The 14,143-nt window shown below is 40.3% G+C and overlaps 1 protein-coding gene across 1 annotated transcript in view; it reads left to right on the forward strand.

The window, feature by feature from the left end:
- Window positions 1-14,143, forward strand: part of UNC13A (unc-13 homolog A) — a 271,371-nt gene that overhangs the window by 96,771 nt on the left and 160,457 nt on the right. Inside the window, exons 13-16 of the mRNA XM_073543990.1 lie at window positions 7,588-7,666; window positions 7,766-7,771; window positions 8,538-8,609; window positions 8,695-8,914. Of these exons, the coding sequence (XP_073400091.1) occupies window positions 7,588-7,666; window positions 7,766-7,771; window positions 8,538-8,609; window positions 8,695-8,914 (377 nt within the window). The remainder of the gene's footprint in view (window positions 1-7,587; window positions 7,667-7,765; window positions 7,772-8,537; window positions 8,610-8,694; window positions 8,915-14,143) is intronic.

The raw sequence follows: 14,143 nt of genomic DNA on the forward strand, positions 1-14,143 counted from the left end.
GATGACACCAAAATCAAACTTTTTGGCCACCAAGGTAAACTCTATGTCTGGTGCCAATCCAACACAGCTCATCACCCTAAGAACACCATCCTCACAGTGAAACATGGTGGTGGCAGCATCATGCTGTGAGGATGCTTTTCGGCAGCAGGGAAGGTGAAAATGGTACACGTCGAGGGGGAGATGGATGGTGCAAAATACTGGGATAATCTTGAGCAAAACCTGTTTTAGTCAGTCAGTGATTAGAGACTGGGATGGAGGTTCATCTTCCAACAAGACAATGACCCAAAGCATACTGCTAAAGCAACATGAAGGAGCTGAAGCAATTTTGCTTTGAGGAATGGGCAAGAATCCCAGTGGCAAGAACAAGCTCATAGAGACTTATCCAAAGCGACTTGCCACTGTAATTGCTGCAACAGGAGGTTCTAGAAAGTACAGACTTAAGGGAGATGAATAATTAAACACACTAAAGTTTTCAGCTATTTTGTCGTATTTGTTGTTTGCTTCATACAAAAAAGAAAAACAAAATGGTCAGGTCACAGCTGTAGGCATGTTCTTTACATGGACTGATGTAAACCCTCAAAAATAGTGAAATTCCAGATTGTGAGGTAGCAAAACATGCCAAGGTGGTGAATAGTTTCACAAGCCACGGTATCTGGTCCATCTGGTATTAATCCAAGGGTTGGATCAAACTCAAAAATGGCAGACACTATAACAGCTTTTAAAAAAGGGCTGGACGATTTCCTTGATACACACAACATTGCGGGTTACAGCTAAATTAGTGATAAATGTACAACTAGTGGAGAAAGGTTGAACTTGATGGTCCTATTGTCTTATTCAACCTACATAACTGTGTGACTATGTAACTATGTAACGTAAGTCTATGGACCTGTGAAAAACATGGACAACACTCAGATTCTATCTATGTGCTGTTTATCGCGGGCTGATTGATAGGAGAAGCTTGAGAAACTTTCATCAGTTTTTTCATCCGAGAAAACTCTTACCAAACTCTGGTGGGAAAAGCTGACACACGAATCAAACTCTAATGACAAAATAATGATGTAACTCGGACCTTTTTTTGCATAACTGAAAAATCACTGAAGTGTGAAAAATCCCTTTAGTCTTCCAACAAACATATACATCATATACTCACACTATAACCCTCTAACTTTGTGAGTTTATGCACATTTCTTAACATTAGTCAACATATAGTAGTCCAACTATGAACAAAAGACAATAATGGACGGCACTTGTAAATATATACCACCATGCTATTTCTCAATATTTCTTTATTTTAGAATGTAGACAATTGAAAGTAAAAATAGGTATAAAAAGGTGCCTAACAGAGGGTACATGTATGGTGGTCCGATAGCAACAGGTATGCAATTATTCTGAAAATTATTATGAGAATACAGGTAATGTCTTTACAACAGTGTACAGGTTTCCATCCATCAATAAGTAAAAGACCACCCTGATACTCTAACACTAAACATGCATATAGTTGGTGTTAGGCGTCGGGTTCCTGTCACTGCACAGCAGGAATCCCAAGCCTTGCTTTTGGCGGTCTCCCATTCCTCTTTGGCCACAGAGGAGGCTGCTCAGCAAACTCGTCAATCCCGGCGCTCTGCTCAGACTAGCACTGTGGCTTTGGTTGCTGCTGCCACCTCTGGTCCAGCTATAGCATCGCATGCGGGTCAGCAGCGAGCTAATCCAGAGACTAAGTCCTCCTTTCGGTCTAGTGAGCATGCCTGTGGGGCGATCTCTCATTGGAGATCGGAGGTCACATGCTCAGGTCCTTCTCCAGCTCGGATTGGACCATCAGGAAGGTCCCAGAAGGACGCTGCTATAAAAGGCTCACATGGCTGCTCGGCCATGTGCTAGTATAGACAGTATTTTGTAGTTGTGTGTGTGAAGATGGATGACTGACTCATTAAGACTCTCTCCCTCTGGTTGTGCATGTGTATAAGGTATTGGAGATAAGTCAGCGCCTACAGGTGGCATTGCCTATGTGCCACGGTGCATCCAGTCCTCTGCACCACACTTAGCGCCTAACTGTGCCATCCGGCACAAGGCACTACTATACTGCGTCAAGCAGCAACCGCCAGGGCGGTGCCATGCACAAACATTGCGCTTTCCAGCCATAAAGTTAGGCTGGTTAGTAGCTTCCGCCAGTGTGATGCTGTCTGCACCTAGTGTGCTTTATCTTTAAGTTGTGTATGTCCAGGCACCGCAGTAGCGGCGCCGAACGTTAGCGGGTCTAGAGGGAATCTAACCCCGTGTCCTTGGGGCAGGGTCCTGTGACCACAACACTAGCGCTCACTCAGCGGTATCGCGGTCCTGTGAAGCAACAGGGTCCGCTTCCTATTAACCGGGTGAAGTTAACCTGTGTGTACTAGTTATACCGCCAGTCATTGTCTGCCTTTACCGAGCAGCAGTTGTCATCTCTGCGCGGTGGACCCCGGGCTGCGAATGCACCTCTTATTATCTCTTTATTATTTGGTGCGTTCCGTCAGCCCTAACAGTTGGTATGGTCCAGCATATAAAATGGTAATTGAGGTATTGCCTATAGAGGTAGATTTAGCTGCAGCCAGAAACAGAGACCAGTCGCCATGTCCTTCCACCCAGTGTTTCACTCCTGCTGTTTCTGGAGGTGTATCTGTAATAATTCTCATAATAATTGCATACCTTTTGCTATCTGACCAATATACATGTACCCTCTGAGAGGAACCTTGTTATGTCTATTTTTACTTTCATTTGTCCATATTGTAAGAAGAAATATTATATATTTTGGAAATTTGTGTTCAGTTTTTTGGGTGACTTATTTAATCACTGAGCTGGTGTGGTAGTATAAATTTCTTAACATATGCTTAACAGTTTACTTAAGTCACGTGTGCTCGGCAAAGCTAACATTGTTACTCTACAAAACTAAGCCAGACCTCAATCTCAGACCCCAAAATAAAATCAGAATCCCAAAATAAATAAAGACCCCCTAAGTCTTAAAGAAATACAAACTTCCAATTAAACACTGATCCCTGACTGTAAAATACAGCAGACCCTAAAATAAATGCAGATACCAGACTCTAAACCAAAGCCCAGACTAAATACAGAAGCTACGCTCTTCTGTTTAACCTTTCTGTATACTTTTTTTTGCAACATTTGTATTTTCCTTCCACCATGTATTTGGCGTCCTCCAGAAAACCAGGACACCCAACACATCCACGTGTGCGCAGCACTACCCTTGTAACAAACAACTCCAAGTCTGTAATATTTTACATGATGTTTGAAACTTTTTTTTCTTTTGAAGGCTTAAAATTTAGCAGCAAGCTATTATTTTAGGGAGCACTTCACTTTTGAAATGAAGTTCAGGAGTTTGTTAACCCTCCAGGTATTTTACAGGAATTAACGCAAAATGGAAGTCAAAAATGAAAGATTCCCTTTTTTTCTAAAAAGTTTTCTTAGGCCCAAATTTAATATTTTCAAATGGAATAACAGGAGAAAATGGACCCCAAGATTTGTTGGACAATTTCTTTTGAGTACACTGATATCCCATATGAGGTCAGAAAACTACATGTTCTATTTGAAGATCCATGAGGTGCAAAAACAGTAGAAATCCCCACAAGTGACTTCACTAAAATGTTGCTTTAGTCAAAATTTTCATTTCTCTTAAGGGGGTAATATGAGAAAATGGAACTCATAATTTGATATGCAATTTCTTGCAAACACAGCAGTACTTTACAAGTGGAGGAAATGGAACCCAAAACTGGTAACTCAATATCTCTGTGTACGTCCACACCTCATATGTGGTCAGAAACTAGAAAAATCAGAAAGGAAGGAGCCCCTGATGTGCTAGAACAGCATAAATCCTCTAAAATAACCCAATTTAATAAACTACACCCCTCAATGAATTCATGAGCATGTGTAATGAGCTTATTGACACCACAGGTATTTGACAGATTTTATTATACCATTGGGTTATGAAGAATTTTTTTAAAAATTTTTATTACTAAAATGTTTAAAAAGCAACAGATTTTTCATTTTCACAAATGGTAATATGTTAAAATGGCCTCCCAAATGTTTTAGTCACTTCCCCCAAACATAGCAATACCCTTTTGTCGCCATGCTGTACTGTTTGGGAACACAACAGGATTCAAAATGACGAAGTGCTATTTGACTTTTGGAGTGCAGATTTTTTGGGAATTGTTTTCGGCAGCATTTGAAGCTCCCCTAAGTTTGCCAAAACAGAAGAAACCACCCTCATGTAACTTCATTTTAGAAACTGCAACCCACAGGGAATTTATCTATTGTTATTTGGTGGGAGCCATGTCACTTTTTCAGAGCCTTTGTCCTATCAGGACTTGTTTTTTGTGGGTTGAGTTGAAGCTTTTATTTGTCGCATTTTGAGGTAGATAACATTTTGGATCGCTTTTAAGGCTCAGTTCAAATGTATCCTGTGCTCTATGCTGAGCACTTACATCTGAGTTTCCATCTAAATCTCCAAAATACTTGATTCAGACAGAAGCCCTGAAAGAACCATTCATTGGAATGAGGCAGATGGGGTCATTTTGGACCCTGTATGGCCTCTGTTCTGTCATTTTAGCGGTTCACAAAAGCGTGGTCTACTGCACTTTTGTGAATTATTAAAAACATAGGACACTGCTAGGAAAAAGACCATACAAAGGCCAAAGTGTCACTATCTGCCACAATTATAATGAATGGTTCCGTCGAGGGGATTGTCTGAATTCTATTTTTTGGATATTTAAACAAAAACCCCACCATAAGTGCTCAGAATAGAGTGCAGGATAAATGTGAACCAAGCTTTATTTTGATTTTTGGGAGGAAGAATGATTAAATATCTGTATGTCTAAAGACTGCTGTGTATAGCCAACCAATCTTCTGCTTTCTGTAAACTTCATAAAGGGTAGCTGGCTTCCTGAAACACATTGTTTTTTTAGGAAGGTACCAGTAAAAATGAACAAACAGCTACAATTTACTGCCTTGCATATTCACGACTTCCGCATTGGTGACCAGAACAAACTACCACCACATGTTCCAGAATAAATACAGACCTCAAATCAGACTCCAGAATAAATTCTTGGCCCAGACAAGAATAAATACAGATTCCCAAAACAAGTACAGGCCTCAAACATACTTCACAATACATACATACCGCAAACAAAATGCAAGATTAAAACATAACCAAGACCAAACACTTTTTATATATATATATATATATATATATATATATATATATATATATATATATATAGTACCCAGAATCAATGTATGCTTCCTTCTAGAACCAATAATACATACAGTCCCAAAATAAATATAGACCCCAGACCAGTTCCCAAAATATATCAAGACCCTAAATTAGGCCAGAAAATAAGTACAAAGCAAAGACAGTGCTTCACAACAAATACCAAACCAGATCATAAAATAAAGAAAAGACCCATAATAAATATGGCCCAGAAAAAATATGGATGGCCAACCAGGCCTCAAACCCAAAACACTTACGCACAGCATCGCTTACAGTCACTCCTTTGCTGTGGACCCATGCAGCTCCATCCCATTTGATGTTTTTCTTACTGCTCTCTACACATTTATTCCCTTGACTAGTCCCATAAATAATTATGGGCAGCCTACAGTATGTAACTTGCAAATGTGTCAGATCCACCATAGCAACAGCTTTGTAGCTACTTTCCATGCAGGTCAATATATAGGGACCAAAAATACACTCTATTTACTCAAATATTTAATAGAAATTATTATTTTTTAATTGCAGTTTAAAGGGAACCTTATCACCAGATTTCTCCCATACATATAGTAAGCCGTAATATGCGGCATTCTAAAATGCTGTTTATATGTCCCCAAGCCCCTCTCCATAAGACAAAAAATAGCTGTTGTTATGCTCACCTACGGTGCCATCCGGTACAGTGGTCGTTTCTGATCTTGATTGAGTGCCTCCTCGCTTCCTTCGATCGCCGCCCTCCTTCTTGATTCGTGTGAAAGATGCGTCCTACCACACAGTGTCTTCCATCACACTCCAGGGCAGGCATACTTCTCTCTGCCCTACTGAGGGCAGAACCAAGTATTGTAGTGCACACGTGCCGTTACCTTTCCTCGCCCATGCACATTGCAGTACTTTGCTCGGCAGGGCAGAGAGAAATACGCCTGCCCTGCAGTGCGATGGAGGACAGTATGTAGGACGTGTCAAAAGCATAAAAAAAGCTAAGGTTATAAAGAGATTAACAACTGAGCTCTGCTAGATCTGCAGCAGAGAAAACTGACTATCATAACTGCGGTACGCAGTAAAGTAAGTGATACATCGCTGGAATCAGGGTCTATCTCCCTACCTCATGCTGCTGTCAGATTACATTGCAAAAACCTGGCGACAGAGTCCCTTTAATAACATGAGGAGACAACTTTCTGCCATATTGCTTTGAGAAATAAATTTGTTTCTCAGGATCTCGACAGAGCAAAACATAAATGACACAATTATTTCACTGTGCATATAGTAAAAAGGGGAAAACTACAGTCACATATACACATACAGTACACTTAATGCTTAATCTCATTTTAAACTATTCGATGTATGTGCTTTCTATATGCTAACTAACTTAAAGGGAACCTGTCACCAGGTTCTTCCCACATAAAGAAGGCCATCACAAGAAGAGAGGAGGCACTGGATCAAGATCACAGTCACTCCTTGGTCAGGACCACCCTGTAGGCGAGTATGATAAGAGATATTTTTTGTTTTATGGGACATACTGTATATACATCCTTCTAGAATGCTGTAACAGAGGCTTACAGGTGATGGCCCTACTTTATGTGGGAAGAACCTGGTGACAGGTTCCCTTTAAGTTAGTTAGCATATAGAAAACACATACTTCGAATAGTTTAAAAATGAGATTAAGCATTAAGTGTACTGTATATGTATATGTGACTGTAGTTTTCTATAGCTTTTCCCCTTTTTACTATATGCACAGTGAAATAATTGTGTCATTTATGTTTTGTTCTGTCGAGATCTTGAGAAACGAATTTATTTCTCAAAGCAATATGGCAGAAAGTTGTCTCCTTGTGTTATTAAAGGGACTCTATCGCCAGGTTTTTGCAATGTAATCTGACAGCAGCATGAGGTAGGGAGATAGACCCTGATTCCAGCGATGTATCACTTACTTTACTGCGTGCAGCAGTTATGATAGTCAGTTTTCTCTGCTGCAGATCTAGCAGAGCTCAGTTGTTAATCTCTGTATAACCTCAGCCTCACCGCAGCTTTCTGAGTACCGTGTATAGTGGCAGAGAGCTGCCAGTCCGTGCTGGGGGAGTGGTTGAACCAGGAGGCATGAGGCCCATTGTCCTGTAGTGATAATCTCCTTCTAATAAAACACTGATTATATTGAAAAAGCAAAACACAGTCCAGTAAGTGACACGTCACTGTAATCAGGATCTCTGCTGCTATTTTATGGTGCTTTCAGATTACATAGCGAAAACCTGCTGATAAATTCCCTTTAACATTTTGTCTCCTAAGCCTTACATTGGGCATCCTGGTCACTATGACTCACTATTACTTATCACATATATCTTTATCAGGCCGGCTGGTGGTCTTATTATCATTGATAGTATGCCAGACATTTGGAAAAGAAAACCCATACCTCTAGTTAGTGACCTGGTGAGTAACCTTTACAGCAGATACTTTAAACTTTTTTGAAATCTCGAATTGTTCACTAACCCTTTAATGTTGTATTTCATGCATTCCTCCTTTCTAAAGGCAATGGTAAGTAACACGCCCAACAGACATGCATACATCATGATCAACAGATGTTACACTTTCCAGTAAAAAGTCAAAATATCATGCAATATAGTATTTATAGGGACATGTTGGATTTTACATTAGTGGTCACTCAGTTTGTATTCTAAAATCTGAAACAATTTTCACATCTCTCTGTACCTGAATTTAACAGTATGTCTTCTTTCCATTATGTGTTCTCAAATTTCAAGCTTTTTTTTTTAAATTCACAATAGGATTGAAGGGACTCTGCTTTTTCTACCCCATCTGAGAGCAGCATAGTGTAGGGGCAGAGACTCCGATTCCACTGATGAACCACTTTATGGTCAGCGCATTGTATTTTTTTTTACAAAGTCACTGTTTTCTCTGCTACAGAGTTACCAGTTCTCTGAATGCTGAGTTCTGTGTAACCCCTCCCACACCTCTGATTAACGGTTTTCTTTGGCAGCTTTCTGCCTATGCACAGTATACAATCAGTGATGGGGACGTAGTTATGTGAATATGGAGGCTTACATTGTAGCAGGTTTACTAGTCCTCTAGTGATAATCTCCTGCTGATTTTATCAAAGATCAGCATGAAGCCCAGTAAGTGACATTGCTGGAATCAGGGTCTGTGTCTCTAAATCGTGCTGCTCTCAGATCCGGTAGCAAAAACCTGGTGACAGATTCCCTTGAAGAACTGATTAATGTTGCCATTTTTCCTTTAACCAAGGTATTTTCATACAAAGGAACTCACATCATATTTTTTCCCTCAGTCCCTGGTCCAATCCCGCAAAGCAGGCATAACATCTGCGCTTGCAACAAGCACTTTAAACAATGAAGAGCTAGTAAGTACTAGAATTGTAAACTAAATGAAGTGTCAAAAGGAAATTTGCTTTTCACTCACCTCACTATATTCTATGATATTTTCAGAAAAACCATGTTTACAAGAAGGCCCTTCAAGCTTTAATATACCCAATCTCCAGCACTACACCTCACAACTTTGAGGTGTGGACTGCCACAACTCCCACCTACTGTTATGAGTGTGAAGGGCTCTTGTGGGGTATTGCCCGGCAGGGTATGCGCTGTACAGAATGTGGAGTCAAGTGCCATGAAAAATGTCAGGACCTCTTGAATGCCGACTGTTTGCAAAGTAAGAATATGTTTGTGTGTGAATTGGCTACTATCTGTACTCTCCGCAACCTTCTAGATCAGGGTTGCACATCTGCAAGTAATGGTAATTGTATTGTATAAGGCTTGCAGATACCAGTATTCTAGTAGTTGCGGGTTTAATTGCTCGCTAAGTATTTGTTTAAACAAAGTAATCTTAATAATAAGTCTAAAGAAAAATTGGCTGAGAATGTGCCACTTGTCATCTATACCGGTGGGTCTCACAAAATTAGAATATCATCAAAAAGTTAATTTATTTCAGTTCTTCAATGCAAAAAGTGTCCTTTAGTTTGCTTCAGTAGGCTCCACAATCATGGGGAAGACTGCTGACTTGACAGATGTCCAGAAGGCAGTCATTGACACATTCCACAAGAAGGGTAAGCCACAAAAGAAGCTGGCTGTTCAGAGTGCTGTATCCAAGCATATTAATGGAAAGTTGAGTGGAAGGAATAAGTGATAGAAAAAGGTGCACAAGCAACCGGGATAACCGCAGCCTTGAAAAGATTGTTAAGAAAAGGCCATTCAAAAATTTGGGGAAGATTCTCAAGGAGAGGACTGCTGCTGGAGTCATTGCTTCAAGAGCCACCACACACAGACGTATCCAGGACATGGGCTACAAGTGTCACATTCCTTGTGTCAAGCCACTCATGATCAATAAACAAGGCCTGAAGCGTCTTACCTGGGCCTAGGAGAAAAAAAACTGGACTGTTGCTCAGTGTTTTTTTCAGATGAAAGTAAATTTTGCATTTCATTTGGAAATCAAGGTCCCAGAGTCTGGAGGAAGAGTGGAGAGGCCACAATCCAAGCTGCTTGAGGTGTAGTGTGAAGTATCCACAATCAGTGATGGTTTGGGGAGCCATGTCATTCGCTGGTGTTGGTCCACTGTGTTTTATCAAGACCAAAGTCAGTGCAGCAGTCTACCAGGAAATTTTAGAGCACTTCATGCTTCCCTCTGCCGACAAGCTTTTTGGAGATGGAGATTTCATTGTCCAGCAGGACTTGGCACCTGTCCACACTGCCAAACGTGACAATACCTGGTTTAAAAACAAGAGTATCATTGTGCTTGATTGGCCAGCAAACTCGCCTGACCTTAACCCCATAGAGAATCTATGTGGTATTGTCAAGAGGAAGATGAGAGACACCAGAACCAACAATGCAGACGAGATGAAGTCTGCTATCAAAGCAACCTGGGCTTCCATAACACCTCACCAGTGCCACAGGCTGATTGCCTACATGCCACACTACATTGATGCAGTAATTGATGCAAAAGGAGCCCCGACCAAGTATTGAGTGCATTTACTGAATATACATTTCAGTAGGCCAACATTTAGGATTTTAAAATCATTTTTTCAAGCTGGTGTTATAAATTATTCTAATTTACTAAGATAATGACTTTTGGGTTTTCATTGGCTGTAAGCCATAATCATCAACATTAACAGAAAAAAACACTTGAAATACATCACTCTGTGTTAGGGCTGGCGGAATGCACCAAATTATAAAACAATAGTAGGTGAGTTCGCAGCCCGGGGTCCACCGTGCTGAGGTGGTACACTGCTGTTAAGTAATGGCGGAAGAATTAAGCGGTGTGAAACCAGTCACACGTGGGATACGTCACCCAATGTGAATAGGGGCGAGCTCTGTTAATGCACAGAGCCGCACAACCGCTGAACGTAGATGCCGGAGCCTGTTAAGCTCACAGAGCCCAGCCAAAAGAGTGCACAGTGTACGACCACAGAACTCTACCCCAAGGACACGGGGTTAGAGTCCTTCTAGGCCCACTGAACTATAGACGCTGGCTATGGAGCGTGCCGAGTCCCTGGTGAGGACTGATGCCTGACTCAATCTCTGTCCTACCTACGCCTAAGCCTGGGTGCTAGCAGGCTAGGCTGCACAATACATGTGTACCAAGGGTAGGGGTTTCTTAATGAGTCATTCACCAGAGACATTCATGCGTGCATACATCACTCACTCCACATAGTCTGTAAACACAGTCTTATCCTAGCACGTGGCCGAGCGGCCATGTGAACCTTTTATAGCCGCCATTTTCCGGGACCTTCCTGGCTTCTCGGATGGGCCAATCCGAACAGGAGCAGGACCTGAGCACGTGACCTTCGATCTCCAATGGGAGATCACTCCACGGGCATGCTCAGTGGCCCAACATGGGGACTTAGTCCCTGGAGAATCTCGCTGCTGAGCAGCATGTATTGTCATAGCTGCGCCAGAGGTGGCAGCAGCAAGCAAACCCACGGAGCTGGTCTGGGCAGAGTGCCTGGACCAACGAGTTTGCTGAGCAACCTCCTCTGCAGCTGGAGAGGAATGGGAGACCGCTGGAAGTAAGGCTCGGGATTCTCGCTGTGCAGCGACAGAAATCCGACGCCTAACACTCTGTTTGTAATGACTCTATAGAATAGGAGATTCACTTTTTATATTTGGGAGCTAAAATACATTAGCTTTTTGATGATATTCTAAGTTTGTGAGAAGCACGAGTAACTACTGAAGGACTTGTGAGCAATCCAAAAGATTTGTGTCACTGAGGACACTAATCTTTGTAACAGATGCACCGATTTGTCCTCATCAAATACAGCAACAGCAACATATATCCTAGAATCCTGACTGAATTCATTCCTAGCTGCTTCATAAAGTATGCACATAAGAGTATATTCACATGAGACTTTTATCGACGTTTTGTTGCATTTTTTGCTGCAATTTTCACAATTGTGGCAACACTGCAACATTTTTGCTGTGACAATTGTGGCAAAAAATGTAGCAAAACGGCGAATAAAAAAAGGTCTTGTGTAACTATACTTTTTCATCACGAAGAAACATATAAAATGCACACGTAGATGAGAGATAGAGAGAGAGGTGAAAAAGAAAGAAAAAAAGAAAATATGTGATAAATAATTTAGGACCTTGTATGTATAAATCAACAAGATTTCACATAAGGTGTAATATACATAAACTTAAGGCTAAAAGTCTTCAGTTATTATAAAGTGACATATCCATTTTTTACAAACTAAGGCCCCGGTTTATTATTATTTTCAATTTTTTAAGTCACTTTTGTTTTGTTCCGGCAAATTTTTGAAAACACCGCACCGCAAAATTCATGAATTTTGTGCGAAATCAAAAGCGTTCTTTTTGTCTTTGACCTGTTTTGTGACTTTTTAGCAAAATTGTGGCAAAATAACTGGCATAGAGAAAATCATTCCAGGGAGGTATAAAAGTCCATTTGTGTCAATTTTTGTAACTTTTTAAAAAGTTGATGAATCAGTTTAAAACGTCTGGAAAAGTCACATTGGTGTTTGAATCATTAAAGTAACTTGACAACAAAAGATAACCTTAAAGGCGTAAAACATTTGATTATTTTCTCGCAAATTAAAAAGTCTTACAAAAAATAGTCTACTCTATGCACCTGAGATTTAACAAAGTAATTGAGTTAATTAGTGGTGGGCCCAGGCTTCGCTATTTTCTTGAAGTCCAAGTAGATTGATTAAGAAGTTCTTCTTTCATTCATAGGTTTATAAATAACCAAAATATCCCTTTTGTGTGTCATTGAGCACATTATGTAATCTACAGTATATTGGGTAAATATTATAGCCCTTAATAAATTGAATTTTCAGCTTAGAACATAATGTAGATGAAAGCTGTAAATATCAAAATCTTCTTCTTTCAAAGAGAACACAGTTCGTAAAAGATTGAAAAAAACAACTGTACTCTTATAAAGGAGTTGAGGGGCATAAAAGATCCCAGTGGATATCTCTCATATTCCATCTCACTTAGTTGATTCCAAAATGTGGAAACTGTTTTCGATATTGAAAGATAATGGGACAATCCACAATTATCTATTGGTGGTCAATTAATGCTGAAGCAGGGAGGAAACAAACTACAATTTAAAGAAGCACACCCATTAACTTTTTTTTTCCATAAACCTGTGTAAATATTAGTGTGTTAATGTACTCACTGATTGATGACTTCTCTCATGTCCAGCTTCGTTCTGGCCCTCTTCTGAGTCACGTGACTGCAGTTCAGAATCTCCGCATCACACTGTGTTCTTATGTGTGAGAAAACATTTTTACAACGTACCGCAAGTCTAGGGAGCCTCACTCTGAAGCTGTATATGCTTACATTGTAAAAGACATTTCAGGGTCACACAGAGCGCAGTGTAATCTGAAGAATCTAAATCACCATCACATGACTTAGAAGAGGGCCGTAACGATGCTGCATACAGGAGAATTCAGTCATCGGTGAGTATATTAATACAAGAAAAAAGCGAATGGGAGTACCTCTTCATGATGAGGAATTGAGAACTCACCATTATTCAGGCGAAAAGTCAAACTAAGTAATTGCAATCCTAGACTTCTGACCCCGCTATATTGACTCAGTAGAACGTCAAGGATCTCCAAAGTCTACTCAACAATCCAAATAGGTGAAATATTAAATAAATTGACTATTATACTAATTTTGTGCACCATAGAGAGTGGAAAATGATTCCTTAATTTAACACTAGAATATTTCTAAGTAATGACTTAATATTTCAATTGAAGTAGTCTTAAAAAGAAATAGAAAGTCCAGAAACTTGAAGGGTTTGGCCACTTTGTCATAAAACTTCTACAAGAACCTTAACTATAGTGTCCTGTCACAGAAAATGCTAACCCACCTCGTTTCTACCTTTAGCTCTTCAGCTCAAGTCCTACAGCCCATGGACAGGGTAAACAGTGGATGGCGGCAGCCTCCCATCTATAGGAATCAAGAGGACATGAGGTCGCGTGATTCACCCTCATGCCGATATCCCTGATCGCTGTCCACTGTGACCACTACTGTGCAGGGGCCGAATAGCGTAGAAATGTTCAGTGCCTGTACACAAGTGGAAGTTACCAGGGAAGCAATGGGTACATAACGTAACTGTCAACATCCAGAAAATGGACAACTCTCACCATAGAACAGCAAGCTGAACCTCCTTCAAAGGCAGTCCTATTGGAAGAATTTTTTATATATATATAGTTTATAGACAATCAGTAAAAAGACAGAATCTCTGGACTACCTGAAGTACAGTACAATTGGCAAATCTCCATTAGTGATAAAAGATTTAATTGTACATCATCTGCTGATAGGAAAATTCTGTTTGCTATTGATTCTGTCCTAGCTTCTCATCTTAGATACTAACATATTTATTGTTTCAGACATTGTTAATGGCAACATACCATTCTGAAATGAG

This window comes from Dendrobates tinctorius, unplaced genomic scaffold (assembly GCF_039654945.1).
Source record: "Dendrobates tinctorius isolate UK_male_01 unplaced genomic scaffold, ASM3965494v1 ptg000011l, whole genome shotgun sequence".
In the NCBI taxonomy this organism is placed as follows: Eukaryota; Metazoa; Chordata; class Amphibia; order Anura; family Dendrobatidae; genus Dendrobates; species Dendrobates tinctorius.